The sequence below is a fragment of the Pararge aegeria genome, chromosome 12, assembly GCF_905163445.1.
Source record: "Pararge aegeria chromosome 12, ilParAegt1.1, whole genome shotgun sequence".
Taxonomy (NCBI): Eukaryota; Metazoa; Arthropoda; class Insecta; order Lepidoptera; family Nymphalidae; genus Pararge; species Pararge aegeria.
The window spans coordinates 1,932,003-1,957,856 of record NC_053191.1 but is presented as its reverse complement, the minus strand read 5'-3'; the positions used below and the strand labels follow the sequence as shown (position 1 = coordinate 1,957,856).

Here is a 25,854-nt window from a genome sequence, read left to right as displayed (position 1 = left end):
TACGGAAGTCGTCCATGAGTGGCCTCTTCAGTTCTAACGGTAAGTCGTGCCATCTCGGTGGTAAATGCCTCAACCGTTTCGCCCTCGGCCCAGCGCAAGATGGGACCGTACATCTGCTTCTTCTCGCTCGCACGAATCTGCAGTGGCACGCTTCGCACACCCTGGCCCCGGCCATGGAAGGGTCGAGGCCGTACTGGCCAGCTCGCGAGGGAGCCACGGCCCTGGTAGCGCCGTTGGCTGAGCACACTGCGCAGGCGCTGTTGAGTGTTGTGACCGTGGTGGTGGTGGAGCTGGACGGTGGAATGGTTGAGGACGGTGTACTCGTTCTTTCCGTCATCGCTGCAAAAAAAGATAAGTAATCAAATACCGCTCTATCATATCGACCCATTACTGGCCCGCTACAGGGCACGGGTCTCCTTCCACAATGAGAAGGTGTTTAGGCCGTCACGCTGGCCCAGTGCGGATCGGTGGACTCCACATACCAATGAGAACATTATGTAGAACTCTCAGATATGGAGATTTCCTCACGATGTTTTTCTACAGTGATATTTTTGATTACTTAAAACGCACATAACATAGAAAAGTTAGAGGCGTGCTGGGATTCGAACTCGACCTCCCACTGCGTTATTACAGCTTCCGCAAATATCGCTTAAGGAGTTGGAATTCCCCTCCTTTTCCCGTGGGTGCCGTACGAGGCGACTAAGGGAGGCGACTAACGGAGAATCTCCTGCGATCACCAAACCTTTTCCAAAGCTTGGTGATTTTGGGCAAACCCTTGGCACAGGCCTTTAGTACAGCAGTGAACTGCTAGAGGCTATTGATGAGTTGGAATTCATATAAAGTTATTTAGTTATTTAGGAATTGGTCTCAGATCCCCTCAGATCCTTCCTCTTTTGAGTAAACGCCAAGTATCCGCGAAGGATTTGTTAGTGAATGAATCATCATCATCATCATCTCAACCAATGGACGTCCACTGCTGGACATAGGTCTTTTGTAGGGAGTTCCACAATGCACGGTCCTGGGCCGCTTGCCTCCAACGGCTCCCAGCTACTCGCCTGATGTCATCTGTCCACCTCGTTAGGGGCCGACCTACGCTGCGTTTACCGGTGCGGGGTCGCCATTCCAGCACCTTAAGACCCCAACGTCCATCGGTTCTCCGAGCTATGTGCCCCGCCCATTGCCACTTCAGCTTCGCAACTCGCTGAGCTATGTCGGTAACTCTAGTTCTTCTACGGATCTCCTCATTTCTGATTTGATCACGTAGAGATACTCCTAACATAGCTCTCTCCATCGCCCGCTGAGTGACTCTGAGCCTTCTTATGAGGCCCATAGTTAGCGACCATGTCTCTGATCCGTAAGTCATCACTGGCAACACGCACTGTTCGAAGACTTTAGTCTTCAGGCACTGGGGGATTTTGGACGAGAAGATGTCACGAAGTTTCCCGAACGCTGCCCATCCGAGTTGGATTCGGCGGTTTACCTCTTTCTCGAAATTGGACCTACCTAACTGGATCGTGTGTCCTAGGTATATATACTCGTCTACAATTTCGAGTGCAGAGCTCCCAATAATTATTGGGTGGAGCGGAACATGAGCGTTGGACATAATTTTCGTCTTGCTCATGTTCATACGAAGGCCCACCTGTTGAGAAACTCTGCTGAGGTCATTAAGCATCGCATTAAGGTCTTCCAGAGTCTCTGCCATTATGACTACATCGTCGGCAAACCGAAGTTGAGTGATGTACTCGCCGTTAATGTTGATGCCAAGCCCGTTCCAATCCAGAAGCTTAAAAACGTCCTCCAACGCAGCGGTAAACAGCTTCGGGGAGATAACATCTCCCTGTCGCACTCCTCGCTGCAGTTGGATCGGTTTCGTAGTCTGGTCCTGTATACGGACTGACATAGTGGCGTTTTTGTACAAACACTTCAAAACTTCGATGTACCGGTAGTCAATTCGGCATCTCTGTAGTGACCTTAACACAGCCCAGGTTTCCACCGAATCAAAGGCTTTCTCATAGTCCACAAACGCTAAGCAAAGTGGCCGGTTATACTCTTGAGTCTTCTGTATAACCTGCCGCAGCGTATGTATGTGGTCTATGGTACTAAAGCCCTTTCGGAAACCGGCTTGTTCGGGAGGCTGGAAGTCGTCGAACCTATTCGCGAGACGATTCGTAATGACTCTCGAGAACAACTTGTAGACATGGCTCAACAACGAGATAGGTCTGTAGTTCTTCAGCAAGGTATTATCACCTTTTTTGAAGAACAGAACCACCACGCTCCTGTGCCATGCCTCTGGCGTTGTGCCTTGATGAATGACGGAATTGAACAACCGCTGAAGGACTTTAAGTATCGGTTTTCCACCCGCTTTCAGGAGTTCTGCTGTAATTCCGTCATCACCCGGTGCCTTGTTGTTCTTAAGTTGTTTGAGAGCCATACTAATCTCGTAAAGGCTGACATCCGGGATATCTTCAGTGAAGTGTCGGGTCAATTTGGCTCTAGGGTCTTTAGCCAAACTTTCAACAGGCTTTTGTGTTGAGGTGTATAACTGTCCATAGAATTTCTCAACCTCACTCAGGATCTCTGGTTTAGAAGAAATGAGACTACCATTGTCAGTCTTCAGGCGAGTCAACAGGCTCTGTCCGATAGACAGATCTCTTGCGAACACTTTCGAGCCTTTGTTGCGCTCAATGGCGACTTTAATTTTCTCAGTGTTAAAGTGTCGCAAGTCTTTCGTCTGCAACTTCGAGATCTGTCTATTAATACGCCGATATTCAGACGCATCTTTTGAAGACTGTAGTCTCATTTCTTGTCTCTTCTCCATAAGCCCGAGTGTATGGGCCGAGAACTTTTTGGTTCTATGTTTACGGTGGGTCTTAAAGAACTTGGACCCAACCGTATGGACAGTTTCCACGAGCCTGTTGTTAAGATCGTCCACAGAATCGCAGTCCAGGCAATCAAACCGGTTTTGCAGTTCCAGTTGAAAGCTCTCGTGGTTTAGGATATGAGCACGAGTAGGCCGGAGCGTAGACTTTACCAGTCTGACCCTTTCCAGCTTTACATTTATATTCAATGTGCCTCTTACCATACGGTGATCGCTCCCGGTTTTCACCCTGTTGATCACAGAGACATCATTGAATATATGCCGTTTGGTCGACATGATAAAGTCGATCTCATTTCTCGTCGAACCATCGGGGCTCAGCCAGGTCCATTTCCTGTGCGGCCGCTTTTCGAAGAAGGAGTTCATCATAAAGAGGCCCTCCTTCTCCATAAAGTCGGCCAGCATTTGGCCCCGTTCGTTCCGTTGCCCATATCCAAATTGCCCCACTCTCAGCTCTGCACCGCTTCGCTTGCCCAGCCTCGCGTTGAAATCCCCCATCACAACACTGTAGTAGGTTTTCGAGGTATGTATGGCTTTCGAAATATCCTCATACAGTGCCTCTACTTCCTCGTCGGAGTGCGCAGTTGTGGGTGCGTAGACCTGTATAACCTTCAGGGAATACCGTTTGGTTATTCTGAGTACAAGGTACGCTACCCTGCTCGACACGCTTTCGACTCGAACAATGTTGTTTACAAGGGATTTGTGGACGATGAATCCGACACCACCTTGGGACTGTTGTTCGCCCTCCCGGTAGTAGAACAAGTTGCCGGATTTTAGGATTATCGTGTCCTCCCCCTCTCGCCGGACTTCAGATAAACCCATGATACTCCAGCGCAACTTGCTCACTGCTTCTTCCAGCTCGACTAACTTCTCATCGGTCCTCAACGTGCGTGCGTTATACGTTGCCAGGTCCAGTCGTCGGGTTTGGCAGCGGAATCTCTTCCGGAGATTCTTGACACCCCTTGCCCCGCCGTTACCATAACCGCTGCCAGAGCCAGGAATAGCGGGGCTGCCGGGGACTAGGGGCTGTGGCTTTCTTTTCTCCATTCGTACAAAGATTTGCCCGGTAATGACCACGCTGGGCAGGCGGGTTGGTCATCGCAGGGCTAGACTGATCGCACCGGCGTCGCTGCTGCCCGACACCGGTCTGTGCCATTTATTCAGTCTAGCCAATTTGAAGTCGTTATACCGCCACTTGTCGGTCGCCAGAGCCTCGTCGGTTAGACGGCAGGGTGCACCACGTGCAGGTGAGGTTGGCATTTTGGGAGGCTGACTGGTACTAGCCTCCCCCTTACACCCCCTGTTAGTGAATGAATGTTAATGTACAATGAGTATTCCAGTACATCTTGCCATTAACTTGCAAGGAACTTTTCTTAAAAAATAGATTCGCCAGTCTATAGATGGTTATAGTTATCATAAACCTAAATAAAGGTAAAGAATGAGCTTGCATTTGCTCCTTTAAAAGATTGATGTATTCTAGGAATAGCCTATGGATTATACTCTAGGGATAAATTAACCTTTGTCAGTCAGTCAATCGATATTACAGTTTTATTCAGTAGAAAATACATACGGGTAAATTCATAGTAAACGTATTAAAACAAGGTTCATCAAGTTAGCCATAACCGATATGTATCTTACTAACAAATACATTCAATTAAGCATTGATAACGATAATTAATCCGGCAATACAATTAGGATTCCAAAACCAAATTGCGCTAAACAATTAAACATTTAACGCGAAATCAGAGCGGGATAATGCCGGCATCGGGCATCAGACGAACGTGCAATATTCACGGCCCCAGGTTGGGCGCCAAATTGCACGGAGCGGATTAGTTTGGAGGGGGGAAAGGGGGGCATAATCCCTATATACATTATTGAACGAATTGTGCAAACTGCGAGCTGTTAACTATTACTGAATTTCAGTATGCGATAATTCGATAAAATGGCAAAGAAAAAAGACACATGCACTACCAACCCCGCCTTCAAGAAACAAAAAGACATACTGGGATTTTGTATGGGGAATAAAGTAGACTTATTTAAAAAACGGCGCACGTAAAGTTTTAAAGTGACTGAGATAAGTCGTTTCGAAAATACCGTGTAAAGCACATATATTTACACATGGAATATTCGGGACACCGATGTAACAGAACAATGCACCTTCAGCAGTTACGCAGACTCTTGCTACGAGTACAGTTAAAATAACCTAAGCCAGCTTTATATTTAAAATACATACAATTCATGACCATAATTAATTCATCTATATTTCTTCAGCAATATAATAAGTATGTTTTTTTGTTTGTACGCGCTAATCTCTGGAACTATTTATAGGCCGGACTTGGGGAAATCTTTAAAGCATTCGATAGCTCACGCAATTCCTGTGGATGGTTGGTTGTAGGCACGTAAGATCTTAAGTCTTATTTAAGCATTTGCTTAACAAAATAAACGTCAAAGCAGTCACTTAATATTTTAGATGATGACGCTCGACACATTTTACTCGTCAGGGGAATTTGGAAGAGTCCTTAGAGAACACTTTCGGTTAACGGATAGTGAACTAACAATACAGTTAAATGCATTCCCCACTAATAAATTTCACCTCTGGGATTGCACTTCCAAAACTACTGTCTCGGCACGGATTGTTCTAACTATTACCTCAGTTTAAACGTCTGTTTATCATTTCATGAAATAGCTATCTAGTGTTTAGATAATTCGAACTCTTTTGTGTTTGTCTATGCTGTTAAAAGCTATTACTATTTCTATCCAGTAAACGAAAAACAGAAACTAACCGATTGAATTAGAATCGAAATTTTCTTTTGTACGAGAGACATTTTTGCGAACTCTACATAATATTTAGAGATAATATAATGTTTATTCAGACTTACACTACGCTGCACCTACAGACCTCTGCACTGATTTTGCTTAAAGCTCAACTGGTAGTGAAACAAGTGGAAAACCCTTGAGATATTCTACGTCCTTAAAATCGTCGTTTGACCCCGTATTTGAGTATCATTTTATAAGAACCTAGCCTTAAATAATTTTGATTACAGAGAAGAGGTTGTAGCGCAGCGTGTAGGAGCTCGACTGCACTTTCGGGGGGCTGAGTTCGAATCCTAGAACGCACCCCTAACTCTCTTAAGGAATGTGCGTTTTAAGTAAAATATCACTTGCTTCGACGGTGAAGGAAAACACTATGAGAAAACCTGCATACCAGAGAGTTCTACATAATATTATCAAAGGTATTCGGAGTCCACGAATCCGCACTGGACCAGCGTGGTGGACTTCGGCCTTAACCCCTTCTCATTGTGGAGGAGTCCCGGTCCCTGCAGTAGGCCGGTAATTGGTAGATATGATGATGCAAATCTAACCACCTCACCTTAAAGGTAAGTTTGTACGGAATCGCCCGAACCGTTGCTTACTTTTTTAAGATTAATATATTATAAAACAGCCTAAATTAACAATCGACTTACCAGAAACGGTCATAAATTAGTGATATCTGCATATCGTCTGCGAAAGGTGCAGAACTCCTTTGTGGGGTTGAGTATACGCTTTTACAACATGATTCCTAAGGAAATTCTTGACCTACCAATGCATACATTTAAAAAATGTGTAAAAACGCATCTAGTACAGCGAGGTTACTATACATTTGATGAATTCCTCAATGACAAGGTAGAATGGAAGCAGCCAGCCTCGCTCTCATCTCCCGCAAGATAGCAAAATGATTGTAAATGTTGATGTTGGAAAAGAGCACCTACTGAGTTTCTTGCCGGCTCTTCTCGGTAGAATCTGCTTTCCGAACCGGTGGTAGAGTCACACAAACATGCATACTTGACGTTTCAAAAGTGCTTATAAAGTAGGCCTACTTGAAATAAATGAATTTGAATTTGAATTTGAATTTAAATAAATTTACTTTAATCATCGATTTATTTCTACAACTACCCCCGACCATGCGAAAACGTATTCTAAACGAACCACCGCAGCTAAATTGAAGCGGGGTTCGGTCAATTAATCCCCCAATTACTGATATTTGAACATACACTAATTGGATCCGACTACGGCGCTGCGGATTCTGTTTAGTCAAACTGGTTATAACTCGATGTTTCTTAAGGCAAAGCCAAGCCATGCAATCTGCGTCCTTATTGGCGTTCAATAGCACGACGCGCTTGACGCAAACTTTAACGCTATTAAGGGCGCAAGTTGTAGCCTTCGCTTTACGCGGTCAGCGGTTCCTACGGTAGGCAGTATGCATGGACTTTAAACTTTCCTTTTTCTTACAAGTTAGACTTGACAATCTCACAACTACCTGATCGCAGATCGGTTTTGACTATGGATTCACTCTGACGTTACAAAATACGACAGTGACATTAAATTTAGGCCCATTATTTAAAAGCCCAAATTGGTCTAAATACACTTCTACAGAAAGCGCTATTAGCAAATTAGGAAACAGGATTACAGAATTTGCAACTTAAAGCGGTCATGATAAGGTTTCTTTTCCTTTGACGTTGCAGTGTTTCAATACTCAAAGAGGACTCCACGATTACGATCATACGAATCTTAGATGGTAGCAGTATAAGATGGTAGCGGGCTAAGTTGATAGGGGTATAGCAGTCATATTAGACGGAATACACAACAACGGAAAGAGGAACCAAATAGTGGTGTTACATTACATACAAATTTGGTCGGTGTTTTGATATGTTTTAGGACATGGGAGGTACAGAAAACAAAACAATAATATTGTTTAAATATTTAATAAAAAAGAAACGCACGCGTTACACACTGCCTATATCAAAATGGCGCCCAAGTTTGTGGTTTCAAAAACAATATACCGCTCGTTTTAAAAATCATCAATTTAAGAAAGATAAAAAGTAGCCTACGTTGCTCATTGTCCTTTTAACTTACTCTTTTTCAAGATTAATCGATATGGTTGGGGCGGTAAGTAAGGACAAACAAACAAACACACTTTAGCATTTATAACATTAAGTATGGATATATAATGGCTTTATAGCTAACTGAAGTATGGATACAACGCACATAAAGACAGAGGAGTTCGCCGCTCAGTCAATTAATTTCCTAATTAGTAAAATTTGCACAGACACTAATTGGTCGGAGTACTGGCTGCGATTTGTTCTGTGTAATTAAATTCAGCATAATTCGGTGCTCATTAGTGAAACGACGGTTTGGCGCCCGATGTGGGACTTTTTTAAACAATCAATGTAAACCAATGTTATGTTTGTGGTGGTATGATTTTCGACTGATGGTGTTTTGGATTCACCTTTTTTGAGCATTACAGAGTAGCTTTTTTAAATACAGGAGAGGGGAAGCCTCTGATTTGACTCCCATATCGTGCCTTTCAAAAAAATCTTTTAAGAATGTGTTATCCAAACTTTAAGTTTCTTGTTCTCCGCTATTGGTTGTGAATCATTCTGTTGTTTCACAGATATAAATGTAGTCATTTTTATAAATGCTATTTGTAAAATAACACAAAAAAAAATATGGCTTGAATCAATTGCTACAATTGATGAATTTGACAATGACAAGGTTGCTTGGAAGTATCCGGCTATGCTTTCATCTCTCACAAGATAGAAAAATGAATTTTAAAATGTGAAATGTAAATGGTTGATATTGGAAAAGAGCAACTCAGTTCTTGCCGGCTTCTTCTCGGTAGGATCTGCCTTCCGAACCGATGTTTTTTTTTATCAATATTATACAAGACTAGCTGTCAGTTGCTAAAAGAATCGGGAAAAATAACTCACGAATCGGGAGCCTATTTTCGCTCAGTTACAGTACAATAACAGTCATCCGAATATTTTCGTTACTTGACAAAACGCCGATGTGTTTGTTAAAAGCCTCTCCCAACGGGATAGTTTGCCCATAATCACCATGTTAGGCGGACGGGTTGGTTACAGTAGACCGTAGTAGTAGCACGCACGGAGGACGCTGCTGTCCGTTGTCCCATTTATTCCCTTTGTAAAATACCCGCAGGAATAAGAGGGGCGGTAACAACTGTATTCTGATCTGCCGTCACCGGTCGGCAAAGTTTTCATTCACGCCTCGTCGTCTCTGTAGACGATTCAAACATTGTCTCGGAGGCATTTTCTCCTGTGACAAGACCACAGCGATAACACAAAGAGTTTCATAGGTTTCGAGATTTTAGCTATAAATTTCGCAAAATTGTGTAAAATATGACTTTGAATCAAAGGTTTGTTCCACCAAAAGCCGCTTTAATCCGTACCTATCTCAATTACTGATATTTGCACGGATGCTAATTGGACTGCTGTTTGTTCTATGTAATTAAACTCGGTTTAATTTGGAGTTCATTGCAGAGCGCCTACTTCTGTTAGGTTATCATTTTTTTTCTACGTTTTTTATATCATATTATGAAGCGGATTCTTTTATCAAGGAAATTGTTTCGTTTAGGTGTTTGAATGTACGTTTAGATAACATCTACCAAATTTTTAATGTTATTTCATCATTAGCTACATCTAGGTCTAGCCTATGAGCGAAGACCCAAGCACCAAATACCAATGCGGGTTGCCGGTTATTCTTCTCTGGCGACTCCAACCGGTTGAATCTAGCAGCATTATCACTGCATTTGACCGAGAGACAGAGTATTTTGGAAAGTTGTTTGCATTTATACCTCCTTTTGCCTGTTCTCTGACCCAGTGGCGTGCACTTCATACATGCATAAAAGCACTGCATACCCAAATTATCTTATATAACTCGTATTGGAGGGGAATTTAAAAATATGTACCTGCATTATGCATACCCTGGTCACAAACCCTGTGCACGCCACTGCTATGACCGCACCTCAAGCCGTAGAAATAAATTCCATCATCATCTGGACGCCTGGTATTCTTCAAATATTCGCATTACCTGATAATTTCTACACTTGCATATTGTAGATTTCATCAAAAATATGTGAATTCCAGCTTCGTGTGAGCGACGAGCGCTAACGTACGAATTTAAACCAAGGGACTAATGGGGCATTTAATTTTATCATTACAATGACTATCCTAATCTTAACACAATGGGCAAACGGCTATCCCAATATTTGGATACAAATCTACCAAAAGCTAAGTTTGTTGGATAATCAACCTCAACCTATTGATGACCGGCTGCTAGGAACAGGCTTCAGCGCTCATAAGAGAGAGAGAGAGAGAGAGAGAGAGAGAGAGAGAGCGCGCGAGAGAGAAAGAGATATATATAGAGAGAGAGAGAGATAGTTAAAGAGAGAGAGAGGGAGAGAGAATTGGAGCATTGAACCACCACGAGGCTACAGTACAGAATGGCAGGCTTTAACGATTCAAATATATCATCAATATCTCATAGTAACTGAGATCCACGGATAAAAGTTAAGTTTTGATTGTCAATTTTATTTAAGTAATTTCATCTGATCCGGAAATACACCCAAAATAAGTCCATCGCCCGAATAGGTACTTATTAGGTGAAGTAAAAGTTAAAAAATGGTTAAAATGCATATTTTTCGCCACATAGCGCTGGTAAATTCGTATATAGCAGCTGAAATTTCCTCTTAGGGATTTGTGTGTTGCGTGTCGCATGTTTGCCGGCGTGACGCCGAGCGTGACATTTTAACGAGCCGTCGCCGGGCCCGGCGTGTGTACACACGCTGCTGTACACAAACACGAGGGAGACATCTTGTAGATTAAACGTTCAAAACAACACTCGGATGGATCCCGAGTTTGCTTTGCTTCTCATATCGTGATTAATCATGCGATGTTTTGCTTTATCTTGGCCATTATTAACAGCTTATATTAAACCTTCTACCAGCCACCGGCCTCCGCTCTTATACGAGAGATTTAAGACCATTCTTGCGAATCCAATACGGATTGGCTTTAAGATGAAACCAAGAGATGATTAAACGTGCTCTCTGAGGTACGGAAGTGGATCACGATTTATTAACTCTTGCAGGGCGAGCACGGGCGGGAGATAAAAATTATATCCCCCGATTATATCCCCTGACAAGGGATATAATTAAAGTGACCACCGGCTAAATGACTTTAACATGGAATATGAGAAGTTTACCCCCGTTAATGAATACACATATATTATCTTTTATCGTTTCCCCGGGGAGATAATTGTCTCCTGCCCATGGCTAGATGGCGATGTGTGTATTTTCGTAGTATATTCGTAGTAGTATTCGTAGAAAGCTGGGTCGCTGCCCACTGTGCCATCGGTCGTCTAATATGCCTATGAATTCACCGACATGAAGAAAAGGTCATGAAGGTCCATGAGACCGGAATACCTTCAGCAATTCTGCTTAGCCATATTCAATAGGCTGGCGGCAGTAGGTAGGTACCTAAGTACTCACCCGGACGAGCTCCGTCACAAAAGAGCATCAGCTTGGTACAACAATGAGGTAAATATACTATATACCTAGTTAAATTATAGACAACAATACGATACGCAACAATATTAGAACCCGAACCTCTAACCAAGAGATTCGTATAATCCGTTGGAAGTCGAAAACTAGACTATGATGTAAGTAGTTTTTCTTCTGTATGTAAATCCTGCTGCAATTTATTATGCAGCACCCTATAATCAAATTCTTTTAACCAAGGCTGACGAAGGAGTTCTTTGAAAATATTATTAGATACCTACCTATATTTGTACCTTAATTAGAATAATGAAAACACACACTTATCAAGACATACGTAAATAATTTCAAACACATCGTGATAGTGGTAAATTGTTATTATACAAGTATAGCTAGTTGGATTCGAACTCGGCCCCCAGAAAGTTAAGTCCCACCCACTGCGCTATCACCGTTTCAATCATTATTAGTTTACACATTATACTTGGTTTTCATTTCTGTAATCCTTTTTAATCACTGTTGATTTAATTGCGACAAAGTCAACATCAGCGGGGATTATTTTTGTAAAAAAATCTAAGAATTTCTCGTTGCCGCTCCCACATTATTATTCTTCGCTATTATTCCCCCAAGGCAGGACTTCTTTCACTTTTTATGTTCAATTATATAACTGTATAACTAAGGTTGTCAAGATGATTCTTTGTGTACGGAGAGTCAAACATTAAATATATTATTGGGATACCCCAAGGAGTGTATTAGGTACGTTTTTATTTGGAGACAAATATTTTTTCTTGAATTGTTTTTTTTTTTTTTTTTTCTTAAAATTACAGTCATAAAAATTTAATATTTTATTTAAAAGCTTCCACAGTAATAACAATTTGTATAAATTATTCCCGCGGTTGAAGGTGATTAAGAAATTCGAATTTTTAATTACTCTTCAGAAATGATCATATAAAAAAATCATCACGCGAATCGGTTCCGAATAAAAATTTAAGTTGATCTAAAACACTACCTGACAAAGTACCGTGCAGTTTTATTTTAAAGTATGAACTATGACTGATTTTTCCATAGTTAGAAAACTTGCCTGATATGAGGAATTTCAATATCCGATATCCTATATAACAACTGTCAAAATGTAAAATCTATTCATAAATCATTTTTTATGCAAATTAAAGAAGAGCTGAAACACTAAGATGGATACTTCCATACTAATACAAAAAATAAATATAAAATATAATAAATGGTCTTATAACTCATATGCAAAACCATATCTTATAGGCAACCTTGGCATTAGCGCTCGAAGTTAATAATAAATCTAAGCCAAAATCTTCAGACGTAAAACTGAATTTAGTATTGCTATCCTTATCTACAGAGGAGAGTAGGAAAAGCATAGCACTATTAAATTCCATCTGCCATCCGACAATATTGCATTATAATAATAAAAATCCATTCATTAAATCTTATCAATATCGACTACCTGATGTTAGCACATCATTATACGCGAACGCTACGCCCCATGAGTGCGAGAGAGACTAGAATGATTGATTGCCCAACGCTTTATGTACAATATAGTTAAATAAACTTCAGGTATTGGACACCAAAGCGAGAGAAAACAGCTTCATATCAATATTAGCTATTGAAAAATCTACCTTTCAAAGCTACAATACCATTATTTTATATATATAGGTTTTGTCTGATAATACCATCAAGGCATCAAATAAACATGCCGCCTGTAATACCTGCAGCGGGCTTACCCCTGTCAGCGGTAATCCAGCCAGCGACGTCAACACACGGAATTACAAATCAGCCTACCCTCGCCTCGTCGTGACACAGGCGCTTTGTTCACAAAATTACGGCTAATTACAAAATGTGATTACAATTGAGTTTCGATAGCCTATTTTAATGGAATACCAAAACGTATCGCAACGCGGACCCCAAAGCTTCTTCTATCTGTGGTAGAGACACAGAGTAACTACAAACAGACTTTACGAAATTGACATAGAGTAAGCCCACTGGAAATAGATAGATTTCAAACTTGAATTTGAATTATCTGTCTGAGTTCCAATCGTATAACTGGCTGACATTTTTTAATAGCAATCATGGATGGACTAACCAGTTGGTAAGTTCGCCCATAAGCGACACTTCGCAACGCAGGCAAGGACCACATCCTGCAACGTCTTGACGTTTGAAAAATGCTTATATTGGGCCTACTTGAAATAAATGAATTTTGAATTTTGAACGTGCGACCCCGTGGTCAACCTAAAGCATTGGTGTTAATTTTCATGTGCCTGTAATTACACCGGCAACTACGCCCTAGACCCGACCGGAGAACAGCATTGCAACAATGCTGCTTGACGGCAGAAATAAGCAGTTGTTCTATCACAAAAAGCCCTGCGACCTTGACCATATAACTAAAAGGAAAAAACTTTTTGGACAATAACGTGCCGGACGTCAGTGTCTATGGCACAAACAACATACTCGTAGCACCTTAAATTATGCGCTAATGCTTTCCATCAGGCGGAATTGTTATTAGGTGCAAGTCTAACCTGGACTTTAATAAGCGTGCCTGCGTTTTTGTTTCCAAAAGCTGGGTATGTAGCTTCGTTGATGATTAAGGTAAATGTAGCTTTCGAACCCAGAAAGAGTTTCTATACGTACCGACATTTTTTTTCAAAGTCAATTGCTACAAATTGTAACTCTTAATTTCAAGTTTGCCTATCTCGCAGACTCTTTTGCAAAATCTGTCTGATCAAAGTGACTATACCACCGGTTCCTAACGTAGAATTTTAAGATGCGTTTGATGTTTCGCAGTCTACAATGATGTGAATTGGAATATGATGGTTGCCTAATTTCCTTAAAACGTCAAGCTTCTGTAACAAAGAGCACGGTCGACGAGCTAGTTACATTCGGTGTTTAACCCTCAATGGAGCGGCGTTGAACAAGTCCGCCGGCCGCGGACGGGGCCCCGGGGACCTCTAAGTGAATTAAGTGTTTGCCGACTCACAGACACTCGCCGGTTATTATGCCGAGAGGAATATTTTATACGCCACTGTGGATCGAGATTCACAAAAAACGTCAAGTGCTTTGTCGAGATGTCGCATTTGCATTTTTAAAAATTCGCCTTCTACTCTCGAATGTTGCGAATTAAAATATTGGAGTGGTTTTTGTGTGTATTGAATGGACCTACTTTTTTATAATAGAGACTCTTTTCATTATTTCACGTGCCTATACACTATTGTACCTACATTAACTTTTAATGGGTTAAACGGAATCGCAGTGTAAACTTTTTGGGAAGTCGACGAGGGTATATAATGCGAGGGATGAAGATCGCGCGGCCAGTCTGCGGTTGGCAGCGGTCCAGAGATGTTGTCGCTGTACCGCGCGTGGCTCGGGCCCAGTCCTTGCGTGGCGCGGCCCGCTCCGCCGCCCGGCGCCCACAGGCCGGTGCCGAGACGCGCTAGGGCTCCATCGCCGCCGACGTCACCACCGCCACCATCGCCTTCGTCGACGACCTCAAGCGAGCTCGACGTCGAGCGCATCGAGGAATCTCCGCCGACACGTCAAAGCAACACAGTGTTGGACATCGCATCCTGCGACGGGCCGGTACGGTTCAGCCGCGTGCTGAACGTCGCCTGGCAGGAACCGAACCAGGAGCGAGCGTGGCCGTGCCGCCACCGTAAGACCCCGGCTCGGTCCACGCTGCACTACTACCCGTGTAAAACTTGCGGCTCCAAGTTCCCCTCCTACTATTTCGTGCATAAACACAGGAAGAGTTGCCACGCGGAGGAAACTACCACCATCCAAGGCTCGCCTGAACCGTCGACGTCCAGTGCGTGAACATCACCAATTACCGTAATACCTGTGTTAACCTAATGTGTAGGGGAAATAACCTAAAGTGTGAGGTAAATAATCTAAATTTGGGGTAAACAGCCTAATACGTGGGATAAATAACTTTAAATAGTGGGATGTCAATATCCATATCAGTATTATCATAGTGATGGTGCGAGCTTACCGCGCTGTAGGTTAAACTAATTTAGTTACATTGTTGAAATAAAAGTTTATCGTCTATTCGAATGGTGTTTTAATTATTTGCGTACATATGTTAAGACAAAAGTATTTATCAGTAAATTAATTGAATGTTCAGTATATCTACTTGCTTAGTATAAATTAATCATGTACTAACGTTTAATAGAATTATCTACCTAGTAACTTTTTGTCAGAATTAGTGGAATTAAGGATACAGTTATTTACTTTAAATTTTACTTTATTTAATGAAAATGATTTCGTTACTTTATTGTTTAAGTACATGTGTGCTTAAGAAATCCAATAGAATGATTTCATTAGAATTTTTTGTTCGGATATTGTTTGGGAGTTGTTAAGTATAATTAATTTTATTTTGTTGTTATAGTTTAAACAATGTTAAATTTTGATAACATTATTCCTCTGTACAAACTTTTTGTGTTGTAAATAAATAATATTTTTCTCACTTTAAAATTTATTTGTGTATATTTAAAAAACTATGTTAAAAATAACTGAGACACCGATTTTTTTTAATATGTGTAAATAAGTTTAGTATTGGAATGGAAGGTGGAGAAGAAATAAAATTTGATTTCATTGATTTTTCATTTCTCACTTTTTCTATTATAATTGACACTGCGGCTTTTATCTGACTTAAAAAGTTTAGATGTTTGAACGAGTTAATCTGAGGTGATCGTGTCGGATTAGAAAAATCGAGTATCGCCTTATTAATTATTATAGTAGCGTTATTGGGAAAGAGTATTTTAAATAGTCTAAGAAAATATTTTTTCAATAGGCTAAGTATATCTGGAAGCGATGATAGCCCAGTGGGTAGGATTTCGACTTCACTTTTGGGGAGCAAGTTCGAATCCCAGCACGCTTCTCTAACTTGTCTAAGTTATGAGCGTTTTAAGCAATTCAAATTTAACTTGCTTCAACGGTAAGGGAGAACATCATGAGGACACCTGCACACCTGAGAGTTCCCCATAACGTTCTCAAAGGTGTCCACCAATCCGCACTGGGCCAGCGTGGTTAAACCGCAGGGCAAAGTTATATGGTCTAAAATATTTAATCCTTAACTCTTAGATAATATAAAAATATCTCATGTAAAAGTACTAAATGTAATGAAAATTAAACATTACAATTTAGAATGTTTAATTTTCATTTCATTTAGGACTTTTATATGAGATATTTTATTATACGTATACGAGTTAAGAATTAAATTGTTTCATGAACGTTGAATATTTTATTCGATTTAAAATATGTAAACATTGACATTCTCTTTTGAAAATATAATAATTATGAATATGTAATAATTACAAAGGTCAAACGTTTTATTATTGCTACGCCCTGACAGGGCCTCATGACTATGTTAAGGCATAAATGCAAGTAAATAAAGAAATAAATAAATGTACAGGCTTAATATTAAGTTGTGCGGTTACGTAAACAATGCATATTCATGCGAGAGCAGCAATCACGGTAGATTTGCTGTCATTTTTTGAACAGTTCCGTTTTCTATCTCCATTATATGGCACCAATTCGGAAGTTACCCCTTGCGAACAAAGATGTATTTTGCAAATCCGTCTATAAATGACGGAGTTATGCCCGAAAATACATAGAAAATTCTACCGAATTATAACTTTCTCCTTTTCTAAAGAAGTCGTCTAAAAACTAATGTATGGTACTCACCGGGCTCAGGCGTGGGCGGTGGATGTGTGGGCGTGGGCGGTTGCGCTGGCTGCGGCGTGGGCGGCTTACTGCCCGCCATACACGACATCACCGCACCGCCACTTGGTGCTGACGTCGTCTGTTATACATGAGCAAATTTATTTTATTTATTTAATTTATTTTAATTTATTTTGTGAACAATAACATATCTTAACCACTAATGAATGAAACGATGATCACTGTAAAAGTATGAAACTGCGTAACAGTGATCACGCCCACCTCCAAAACTTAAAATTTACCACTGTTCACTTGATATTTATCAAAAAATCTAAATACATTCAAAAATATTAATTAAAATAAAATAAGATACAAAAAAGGGATACATGCAACATGTTAAACTTGATTTCGAGTGTGTGTGTAAGAGTGTATGTATTTTGTGGTGTGTGTGTGTGTGTGTGTTTGCTTGTGTTTTTCCGTCTCTTCATAAGATAGTTACAACATTGAAGAATTAAAGTTACAATATTTATGAAATTACGAGTATATATCTACGAGTATATTACTTTTTTACTTTCACTCGTATCCAAAAAGGAGCCTTAAATTCGAGCAATCGCTGTGTAGATTCTACCAGTCAGATTTTTTTAAATTACCATTTCACGTAATTTCTTAATAATCTATCTGGTAAACACCACGGATGTTATTAAAAGTAAAATTAATAAATGTATAGTATTATGCACAGCACTTGACCATTAGTAAAATTTTAATATGTTACTGCCTTGAACAGTAATATAAGGTGCCAGTTTTTCTTAGACAAAATTAAGTAACTAAATCGACATGCCATCTAGCATTTTCTCGTTACCATTAGAGTAGATTGTGAGAAAATATCCGATAGTGGTAGATACATTAAATTATCGTTATACAACGAACGAACGAACGTTATATAATGACACCCGAAATACTTCACAGCCTTAAGAGGCACATTATGTACTGTCTCTGAGACTTATCTGTGAAACCAAAAACCTAATAGTTTTTAAATAAATCACTGACATAGTTTTTACTGAAATAAATCAGATACAGCCCTAACCTCACACGCGAAATTAAAATTAAGTGACTCCTGTCCCTTTATTAGGTACGCGTCGCTTAGCGTAGGTATTATGCACGTGTCGGTCTTTTATCTTCAATAGGGTTGTCAAAAGAAAACACTTCGAATGTTTAAAAATAAATATGCTTCTTTTGATTTCGTATTTTTACACGGTGATTCCTTATGCATCCTTCAAATCTATTTCGTGTTTCGGTAACACGTTGTATATGTTTTTCATATGATACAAATGCACTTGCTCTATGTTGGGCAAAAACAGACTTAACAACTGAATATTATGAAATTATGTGCATTTATAAAAATACTCACAGTAATAACCGTCGGCGTAGAAGCCGCGACCGTGACCGGCGGTAAGTCCGCCAGCGGCGTGGCCGGCCCTTCGCACGCCGGTGGCGTCGGCGCCGACACGACCGGGCTGCCAATCGGGCCAGGCACACTAGTCACAACACTCACATTCAAACTACTCACAGCACTACTAGTACTCGCCAACGCATTGGGCACACTTAAACTCGCACTAGAAGTACACATTGGGATAAGTCCACTCGTATTGCTGAGTCCATCTGAGCCTGAACAGTTGGAACCACTCAGGCCCGGTGAACTGCTTGGGCCGCTTAGCCCAGTGAGTCCGCTTGAACCGCTTAATGCGCTCGGACTGCCGTCGGTCGTTGCAGCTGGAGGTGCTGACGACCCAGGAGGTGGAGAAGGTGGTAGGGGAGGCGTTCGGCTCAATTCTGACCTGTGGACAAGGGCATCAGCATAAGTTATTCGCACTTTAGTACAAACATGTGAATCAATAGGTACGTACAAGTACGTTTCGAAAGTAGAAAATAAATCCGTATCGTTTTGGTTAAATCGAAGTCACCAAATAATATGAAGCAAGTTTCCGTTAAATTAAGAGTAACAATCGGTAGATTTTAAGTTTATTAGAAGTGTGATTGTCTTAAAGAAATAATTCATTTTATTTTTTGAGTATTTATTTTATGTTGAAAATTGTTAAAATGATTAACGAGAAATTTTTGCACGCCAATTTTGGCAGGATATGTAACACTTATAAAAATTAATTAACACCTATGTAAACATGTTACATATACTATTCAAGAAAAATAAAAAAATATTGATTGATAATGTTACCCCACTGTGGAGTAGGGGTTTTTGTTGCTGAGCCACTGTGGGGCAAGATTGAGGAATCGGGAGTTGGTTAGCCCGCATCAAAACAGCGTTGTCAAATTCTAATTAGGCTGGTCATGATGATAAGAAAAAACGATCGTAACTATTAAAAGTTACGTCATTAGTTCAGTAATCCGAAACTAAAGCATCGATATTTTTCCAATTTTAGTTATAATTCTATTAATTCAATGTTAATGCAAGTTAAGGGTTCATTACATTTTGACTGTTCCGCAGCTGTTTATTAATTCTGGGGCCGGGAGTAAGGGGTAAGCGGGCACCCGCGGGGTAATCCAGTTAATATAAAGAGTGGCGAATTGCGCTAATTATGTTTACCCGTTAACCCCTCCCCGCGCCGCTCGCGTCGCCGCTGTTTACCCTCGCAGATATCGCATTAATCAGTTCAAATGTATGAAATGTTAATTTTCATATTTTAACAACGCGCGGATTGTTTGTTAATTTATAATTATGTTTTAACAATATTTTAAAGGCATATCTTATGCAGCTAATTAATGTAATTCGAGTGTAACTACTACAAGTGGATATATTATATTATGTAGTGCGATATAGGATTGGCATAACAAAACTCCGGATGGAAGAAGTTATTTAAAGTTTTCTTTTAATGTTTCATCACATCTACCCAATACCGGCCCACTACAGGGCACGGGTCACCTCCCACAATTAGAAATTTGGTTGCTTTTAATGTTTATTAATATTATAAACGTTCCCCCAGCACAGTATATTTGCATTGCATCTATCTCGGGATCACATAAACCCTGAGAAGGCTAAACCACGGTATTGGTTGGGAACGTTAATGACAAGGTTGCTTGGAAGCATCCGGCTCCGCTTTCATCTCTCACAAGATAGAAAAATGAATGTTAAAATATAAAATGTAAATTTTTGATGTTGGAAAAGAGCAACTGCTGAGTTTCTTGCCGGCTTCTTCTCGGTAGAATCTGCCTTCCGAACCGGTGGTAGAGTCACTACACACGGACAGACTTGACGTTTCAAAAGTGCTTGTATTAGGCCTACTTGAAATAAATGAATTTTGAATTTTGAATTTTGAACTAAAGATAGTGGCAACCATAATAGATGGGTAAGTTCTAAGAAGAAACAGTATATTAAAAAAATCGAAAAAAAAACCTTTTCACCTTTCATAAGACTACCGACAAGCGATTAGATGTAACATTCGACATTCCACGTGTATTTGCGTTTAAAGCTAAACAATTCAATTTAAACAATTAAATATAACTTTCTTTATCGGTGCAGGAAACCGGCTTGCCTAAGAATTGTCTATGCTGTTCTCAAGGGCGTACAGTTACACTACACTTCACTCGGCTAGCGTGGTGGATAACGGCATAAACTCTTGTCATTCTGAGAAGAGACCCGTGCCCGGTCGGAAATGGGTTGATAAATGGGTGGACGGGTTGTCGAAAGCTTAGCGATAGCTCTTTGTAATTTGTTTAGATATAAAATGAAATATGATGAACTATCTTTTAGCAGACCGTAGATTATAACAATATTTATTTTCGGCCAATCAAATCTCAGCATCCAGCAACTATTTGATGATAATTAAAATCTGGCAATTAAACCGGCGGGCGGTTGATTAACGAAGAAGGCCCGGCCGGGTTGAGCTAACAGCAACAACCCAAGCCTCGCTTTTGACTCAATCAACGGTTTCCCTGCTGTACCACGTTTCAGTGTTTTGTTTGACGGTAAAGTTAAAATTTTACTTGAATCAACTCACATTTCTCACAAGATAGAAATTTTATTATATATATGTATATAAATATATATTTTCATTGTAAAATGATGTTGAATAAGAGCAATCTGCTGAGTTTCTTGCCGGCTGTTCTCGGTGGAATCTGCATTCCGAACAGGTGGTAGAGTCACTACAAACAGACTGACTTGACGTTTCAAAAGTCTTTGCAAACTGGGCCTCCTTGAAATAAATGAATTTTATATTTTGTTTTTTTTTTACAGTACAAATAAACGTTTAATTTTTGAACGTAATATAAAAAAAATCATAGATATGTTAAAATCTATTAAAATTACCAACCCACTAGAGCTCCAGTTTCAATATTCAATCTATCCGTAATCTATAGATTTATTACTTAGCAACATTGTTATGGTCAAAAGCATCAAACTTTGCTAAGCATCTTATCAACAGATTACAGATAGATTGAAAATAGAAAACGGGCGTTAAAATAGTCTTAGTATGGATTTTTAGACTTCTCGCTTAAGTGATATTTAATAGCTTAAAACGCACATAACTCTGAAAAGTTAGCGATAGGTGTCGGAAACTGAACTCCTAATCATAGGGATAGCCATCCCTGATCATATTAAGTGGCCCTCTTAAGTATTATGTCCTTACTACAGTTACGAAAACTTAACTCCAGAAGCGACTTACGACGACCATAAATATCAAAAGCAAATTATAATCATTTCTTATTATAATAAAACACTACGCAGGTGTTTAATTAATTAGACTTTCATAAAATCTAAATGAATACAATAATACTAATTAATCGCAAGATTGGTAACCCCCGGCGATGAATCGATATCAATGTGATATTAAAAAATAATAAAAAAAATAAACAATCCAGTAAAAAAGTTGTTGTACTTTTTCATCGTCCCCCGTGTTTCGTTTCGTTTTCTCGATTGGCGGCCGCTTTTAATTAAGGCAATTAGAAAGATGGGCGGCTGCTGTTTGCGTAAAAATCTAAACAAGCCGTAACCGACGAGATTCTAGGGGTGGACCCTTGTCGATACAATTTACATCGATGCTGATACTGAAAAAATCCGTTTGACGTAGAATCATGAATGATTGAATGAATAAACTTTTATTGTACACCACATAAACATATAAACATACAGAAAAATAAAAATTTAACGAAAAGTATACAATATGGCGCTGGCGGCCTTATCGCTACATAGCTATCTCTTCCAGGTAACCAATGGCGTAAAACACAGCTATTCCATACTATTATTAAAAATGCAAAAGTGTGACTGGTTTTCTTTTTTTATTTAATTTTATCATCTATAACAGTAATATAAATTGAAACATTGGGATAACATAGTAATAAATTATTAGATACTATAACTATTTCGACTTATAAGTAAGTAGAAATAGTTATGCTCGTAGTATCTACAGAAGTAGTTTATAAAAACAAGTAATGTTTTATGAATATGTTCGGTTCGACGGCATCAATCTCAGTTAATTTTTGGTCAGAGACAGCTTGCAACTTGGAAAGTGTCATCTTCATCCCGTAAATACTAACGGTTCCCGCGTCAAAAAGTAGTAAACTTAAGAAGTGGTATTTTAATATAACGCTCGTTATATCTATCTTTATAATAGTGAAGCAAATACTTCGTACCTCATTTTACTAAAATTGCGCGAACCGAGGAGTCTGGAATTACCCACCCTTATAGTTTCTATTTATAGAGAAGTGCAGAATGCCTTTCCTTTTAATTATGCTTGAAAATACATTAAATCAATAAAAAAAACATTTCAAACACTACCATGTATTCGACATACACACGAATAAATACTCTTTTTTAATCATTATAGGATTTTAATTCGTTGAAAAAAAATAGGCAAGTTAAAAGCGTAGCCTTGGCGAAATGTGTGATAAAGAAGTATAAGTCTTTGGCAAAAGAACCTTAATAACCCCTTCTCACTGTGGGGGGAGACCCGTGCCCTGCAGTGGGCCGGTAATGGGTAATATGATGAATGTTCAAGGTTAAAATTTAAATCAATTATGGACTAATTTCGACCACTGGGCAAACACTAGTATATATAATTAATAAATAATTGATAGAATAACTTTTACGTCACAGACAAACTAAAAGTTAATCTTAGTCCGATATTTCTGTCATCGACAGTCGATACAACTCAGCGGGTAGCGCCGGGGTACCGATCCCGCGGGATCCTCTGCAAATAATAACGGGAGTGATTGTCAACACACGCACGAATATCGCGCCATTATTATTCTATATTTCTTTATTGACAAACCAGCCTCCGCCTCCCTCTAACTCGTCCCCTCCTCCCGTGGGGGTGCGGAGTGAAATTGGATGTTTTATTTGATTCATTGATGTAAATATACGGTTCTGAGGTAAAATTAATACATATTTATATTTACCTTGATAAATGTCTTTATTAAGGTAAACGAAGTAATATGTATTCATCAAACAGACTTTATTTGATGAATATGTTATTCGAGAGTACCGTATATGCATTTCTATTGATTTCTTTGATTTTCTGTCCTTAGTCGTTTTATAAAATAACATCATTGAAAAAGAAAGAAAGGGAACATAAGTTTTAGTAAGAACGTATTTATCTATACTGACTTCTTCTTCTGAAGTCTTTTCGCTTACGTTCTCCGCTTATCATATTGTACTTATGTTGAAATATATTCATTATTTTACGTATTTTATTGAAGTCATACTTCATTTGGCGCCTTAGGAGAAAATGGTGAGAGTAAATTTTAACGATGCGCGCGCACACCGTCACAAAAAAACCGACCCCATGAAGTTAGTTAGTTAGTTAGTCAACATTTTAGTTTTTCTACAAAAGGTTTGACAGTTGACTTTCAATAATTCAAACAATACCATTTTTCTATTGTTACTGTAGTTTTTTCTACAAACGTAGAAAAAGGCGAAAGTTAACATTTTTGAAAAGATTTTTATCTTGTTACGCCAAAGAAGTGCGTTCTAACGCGTGTACATAAGTACACACACGTTTTTATTTTACATAAAACAACTTATTTTTTATTATATATGTATTTATAGATATTGGTTATGTATCTTATTGATTAAATGTATTGTTATTTGTGTTTACTTTTCGTATTCCTTTTCCTGACTTATTTTTTTTGTATACTCTATCTCTGTAACTTTTCTCTTGTCCTGTGATAGGTTGCCTGGTAGAGATTGCTTATGAGGGATGAGGCCGTGTACCTGCCTAATATTTGTAATTTTTTTCTTGCTAGCCTTTTTATTAAGTTTTAGTGTACAATAAAGTGTACAAAATAAACGTACGATTTCGCGAAATTAAAAATTTAATTTATTTTTTTAAAGACAGCGAGTTGATGCGGTCGGAATGTGGTGCTGGAGGCAAATGCTACGCACACCATAGACTGCCAAGCGCCCAAATGTGTCAAACACGTCTTTCTAACATCTGCCTTCGGTGCATTATTATTTCTTTTCGACATATCACACGCGGGAACGAGACTACTGAAAAGTTGATAGTGGTTAGAAATTAAGGAGGCTAACCCGATAGTTCTCCAACCCGATGGTCGACTCAATTTAGAGTAACCGGTGCCCGTACCTTCTACAAGGCAATACAAATGGCCAAGGACCGGACCCGATGGAGAGACATCGCAAGATTACTCGCCCTAGGAGTGATCACGGTCCTCAGTCCATGTTATCCTTCGACTGCATAATCGCAATCAAAGGATAACATGGCGTGGTTTAAAAAAATCAAAACATCTAGGGAAGCGGTAGCAGTTAAATTTAACATTAAATTATGAACTACCCACATTGTAAGAGTCCGATGAACCAATTCATTTACTGACTCGTATCTGAGAAACGTTAAGTGGATTGAGGAGAAATATGAATTTTAAACGATTAATGCAAAGAAAAATCGCGATCTGATTCTCATAACGCAGAGTGGAGGGCAAACAGTGGTCGGGAAGAAGTTACAAAAAACCCCTTTTTCGGTTGCCTTTTCAACGCTTTATGGAGATTAGATTCGCATACTTATTTGCAAAGGAATATTATTTGACTGTTTCTATTTTGTCTTTTACTTACTGTATGAATGAATATTTCAGCATCATGATTATCATTAGCGTAAGTTGGTTCAAATTGATTAGGAATGAAAAAAATACAGATGTGAGTGCTACTGGAAGAAATCTCTTTAGAGATAAGTTGTCCTTGTGCACGTCCTGTTCTTTGTATAATTTTTGGTACTAAATTAATTAATAAATAGAGATGTTGATACTAAACTCTCCACCTCCAGTATAAGAAAAAGGTCAAGATAAGTTTTAAAAGAACGATGACAGCTTTTAGAATTTTGTTTATTTACTTGCGATAACATTATTACTTGTATTACTTTACACAAGTAATAATATCATCGCAGACCACAACGTCTGGTAGTTTTCATTTTCTATCCACTTATGAACACAACGTTTCTATTTGCGAGATAAGGGGCAGCATCAGAGCGTGATAACTTATAACTATGCGGGGTTCTGCATGTTTTATTTTTGTGAATATGTACGGCTGGTTGTTTCAGGTAAAACTAAATTTGCACGTTTGTTTTAGTCATTTTGTGATGCCCAACAAATAAAATAATGTAATACCGGATTCTTTTAACGAACAATTATACGGCTAATTTGTGTTAGATTATAACCTCCTCCTTTCAGGAGTCAAAAAATGTACTGTTTACTCAAACTATGATTGAGTACAAGTAACAGTGTAAGATACACTTAATTGAAAATGTTACTTTTTAAATAGTATATTGTCACATATATTGTGACAGTCTTTACAAGCAAATAACAAGTTTGAAAAGAAGAAAAAAATATATGTCAATCATACTCCGCAACATTGAGTAAGTAGCCCACAAAGTTGACGGTAATTTGGTTTCGGCAAGGTTTCAGAAGAATAGGTTCAGAAAAACTCTTGACCTTTTTATTTCTTCGCCATTCCATAAATTTA

At 39.2% G+C, this 25,854-nt stretch overlaps 1 protein-coding gene across 1 annotated transcript in view; it reads right to left on the bottom strand.

The window, feature by feature from the left end:
* Positions 1 to 25,854, bottom strand: part of LOC120627882 — a 115,409-nt gene that overhangs the window by 16,002 nt on the left and 73,553 nt on the right. Inside the window, exons 12-14 of the mRNA XM_039895998.1 lie at positions 18,289 to 18,715; positions 16,905 to 17,022; positions 4 to 339 (exon numbers count right to left, since the gene is read on the bottom strand). Of these exons, the coding sequence (XP_039751932.1) occupies positions 4 to 339; positions 16,905 to 17,022; positions 18,289 to 18,715 (881 nt within the window). The remainder of the gene's footprint in view (positions 1 to 3; positions 340 to 16,904; positions 17,023 to 18,288; positions 18,716 to 25,854) is intronic.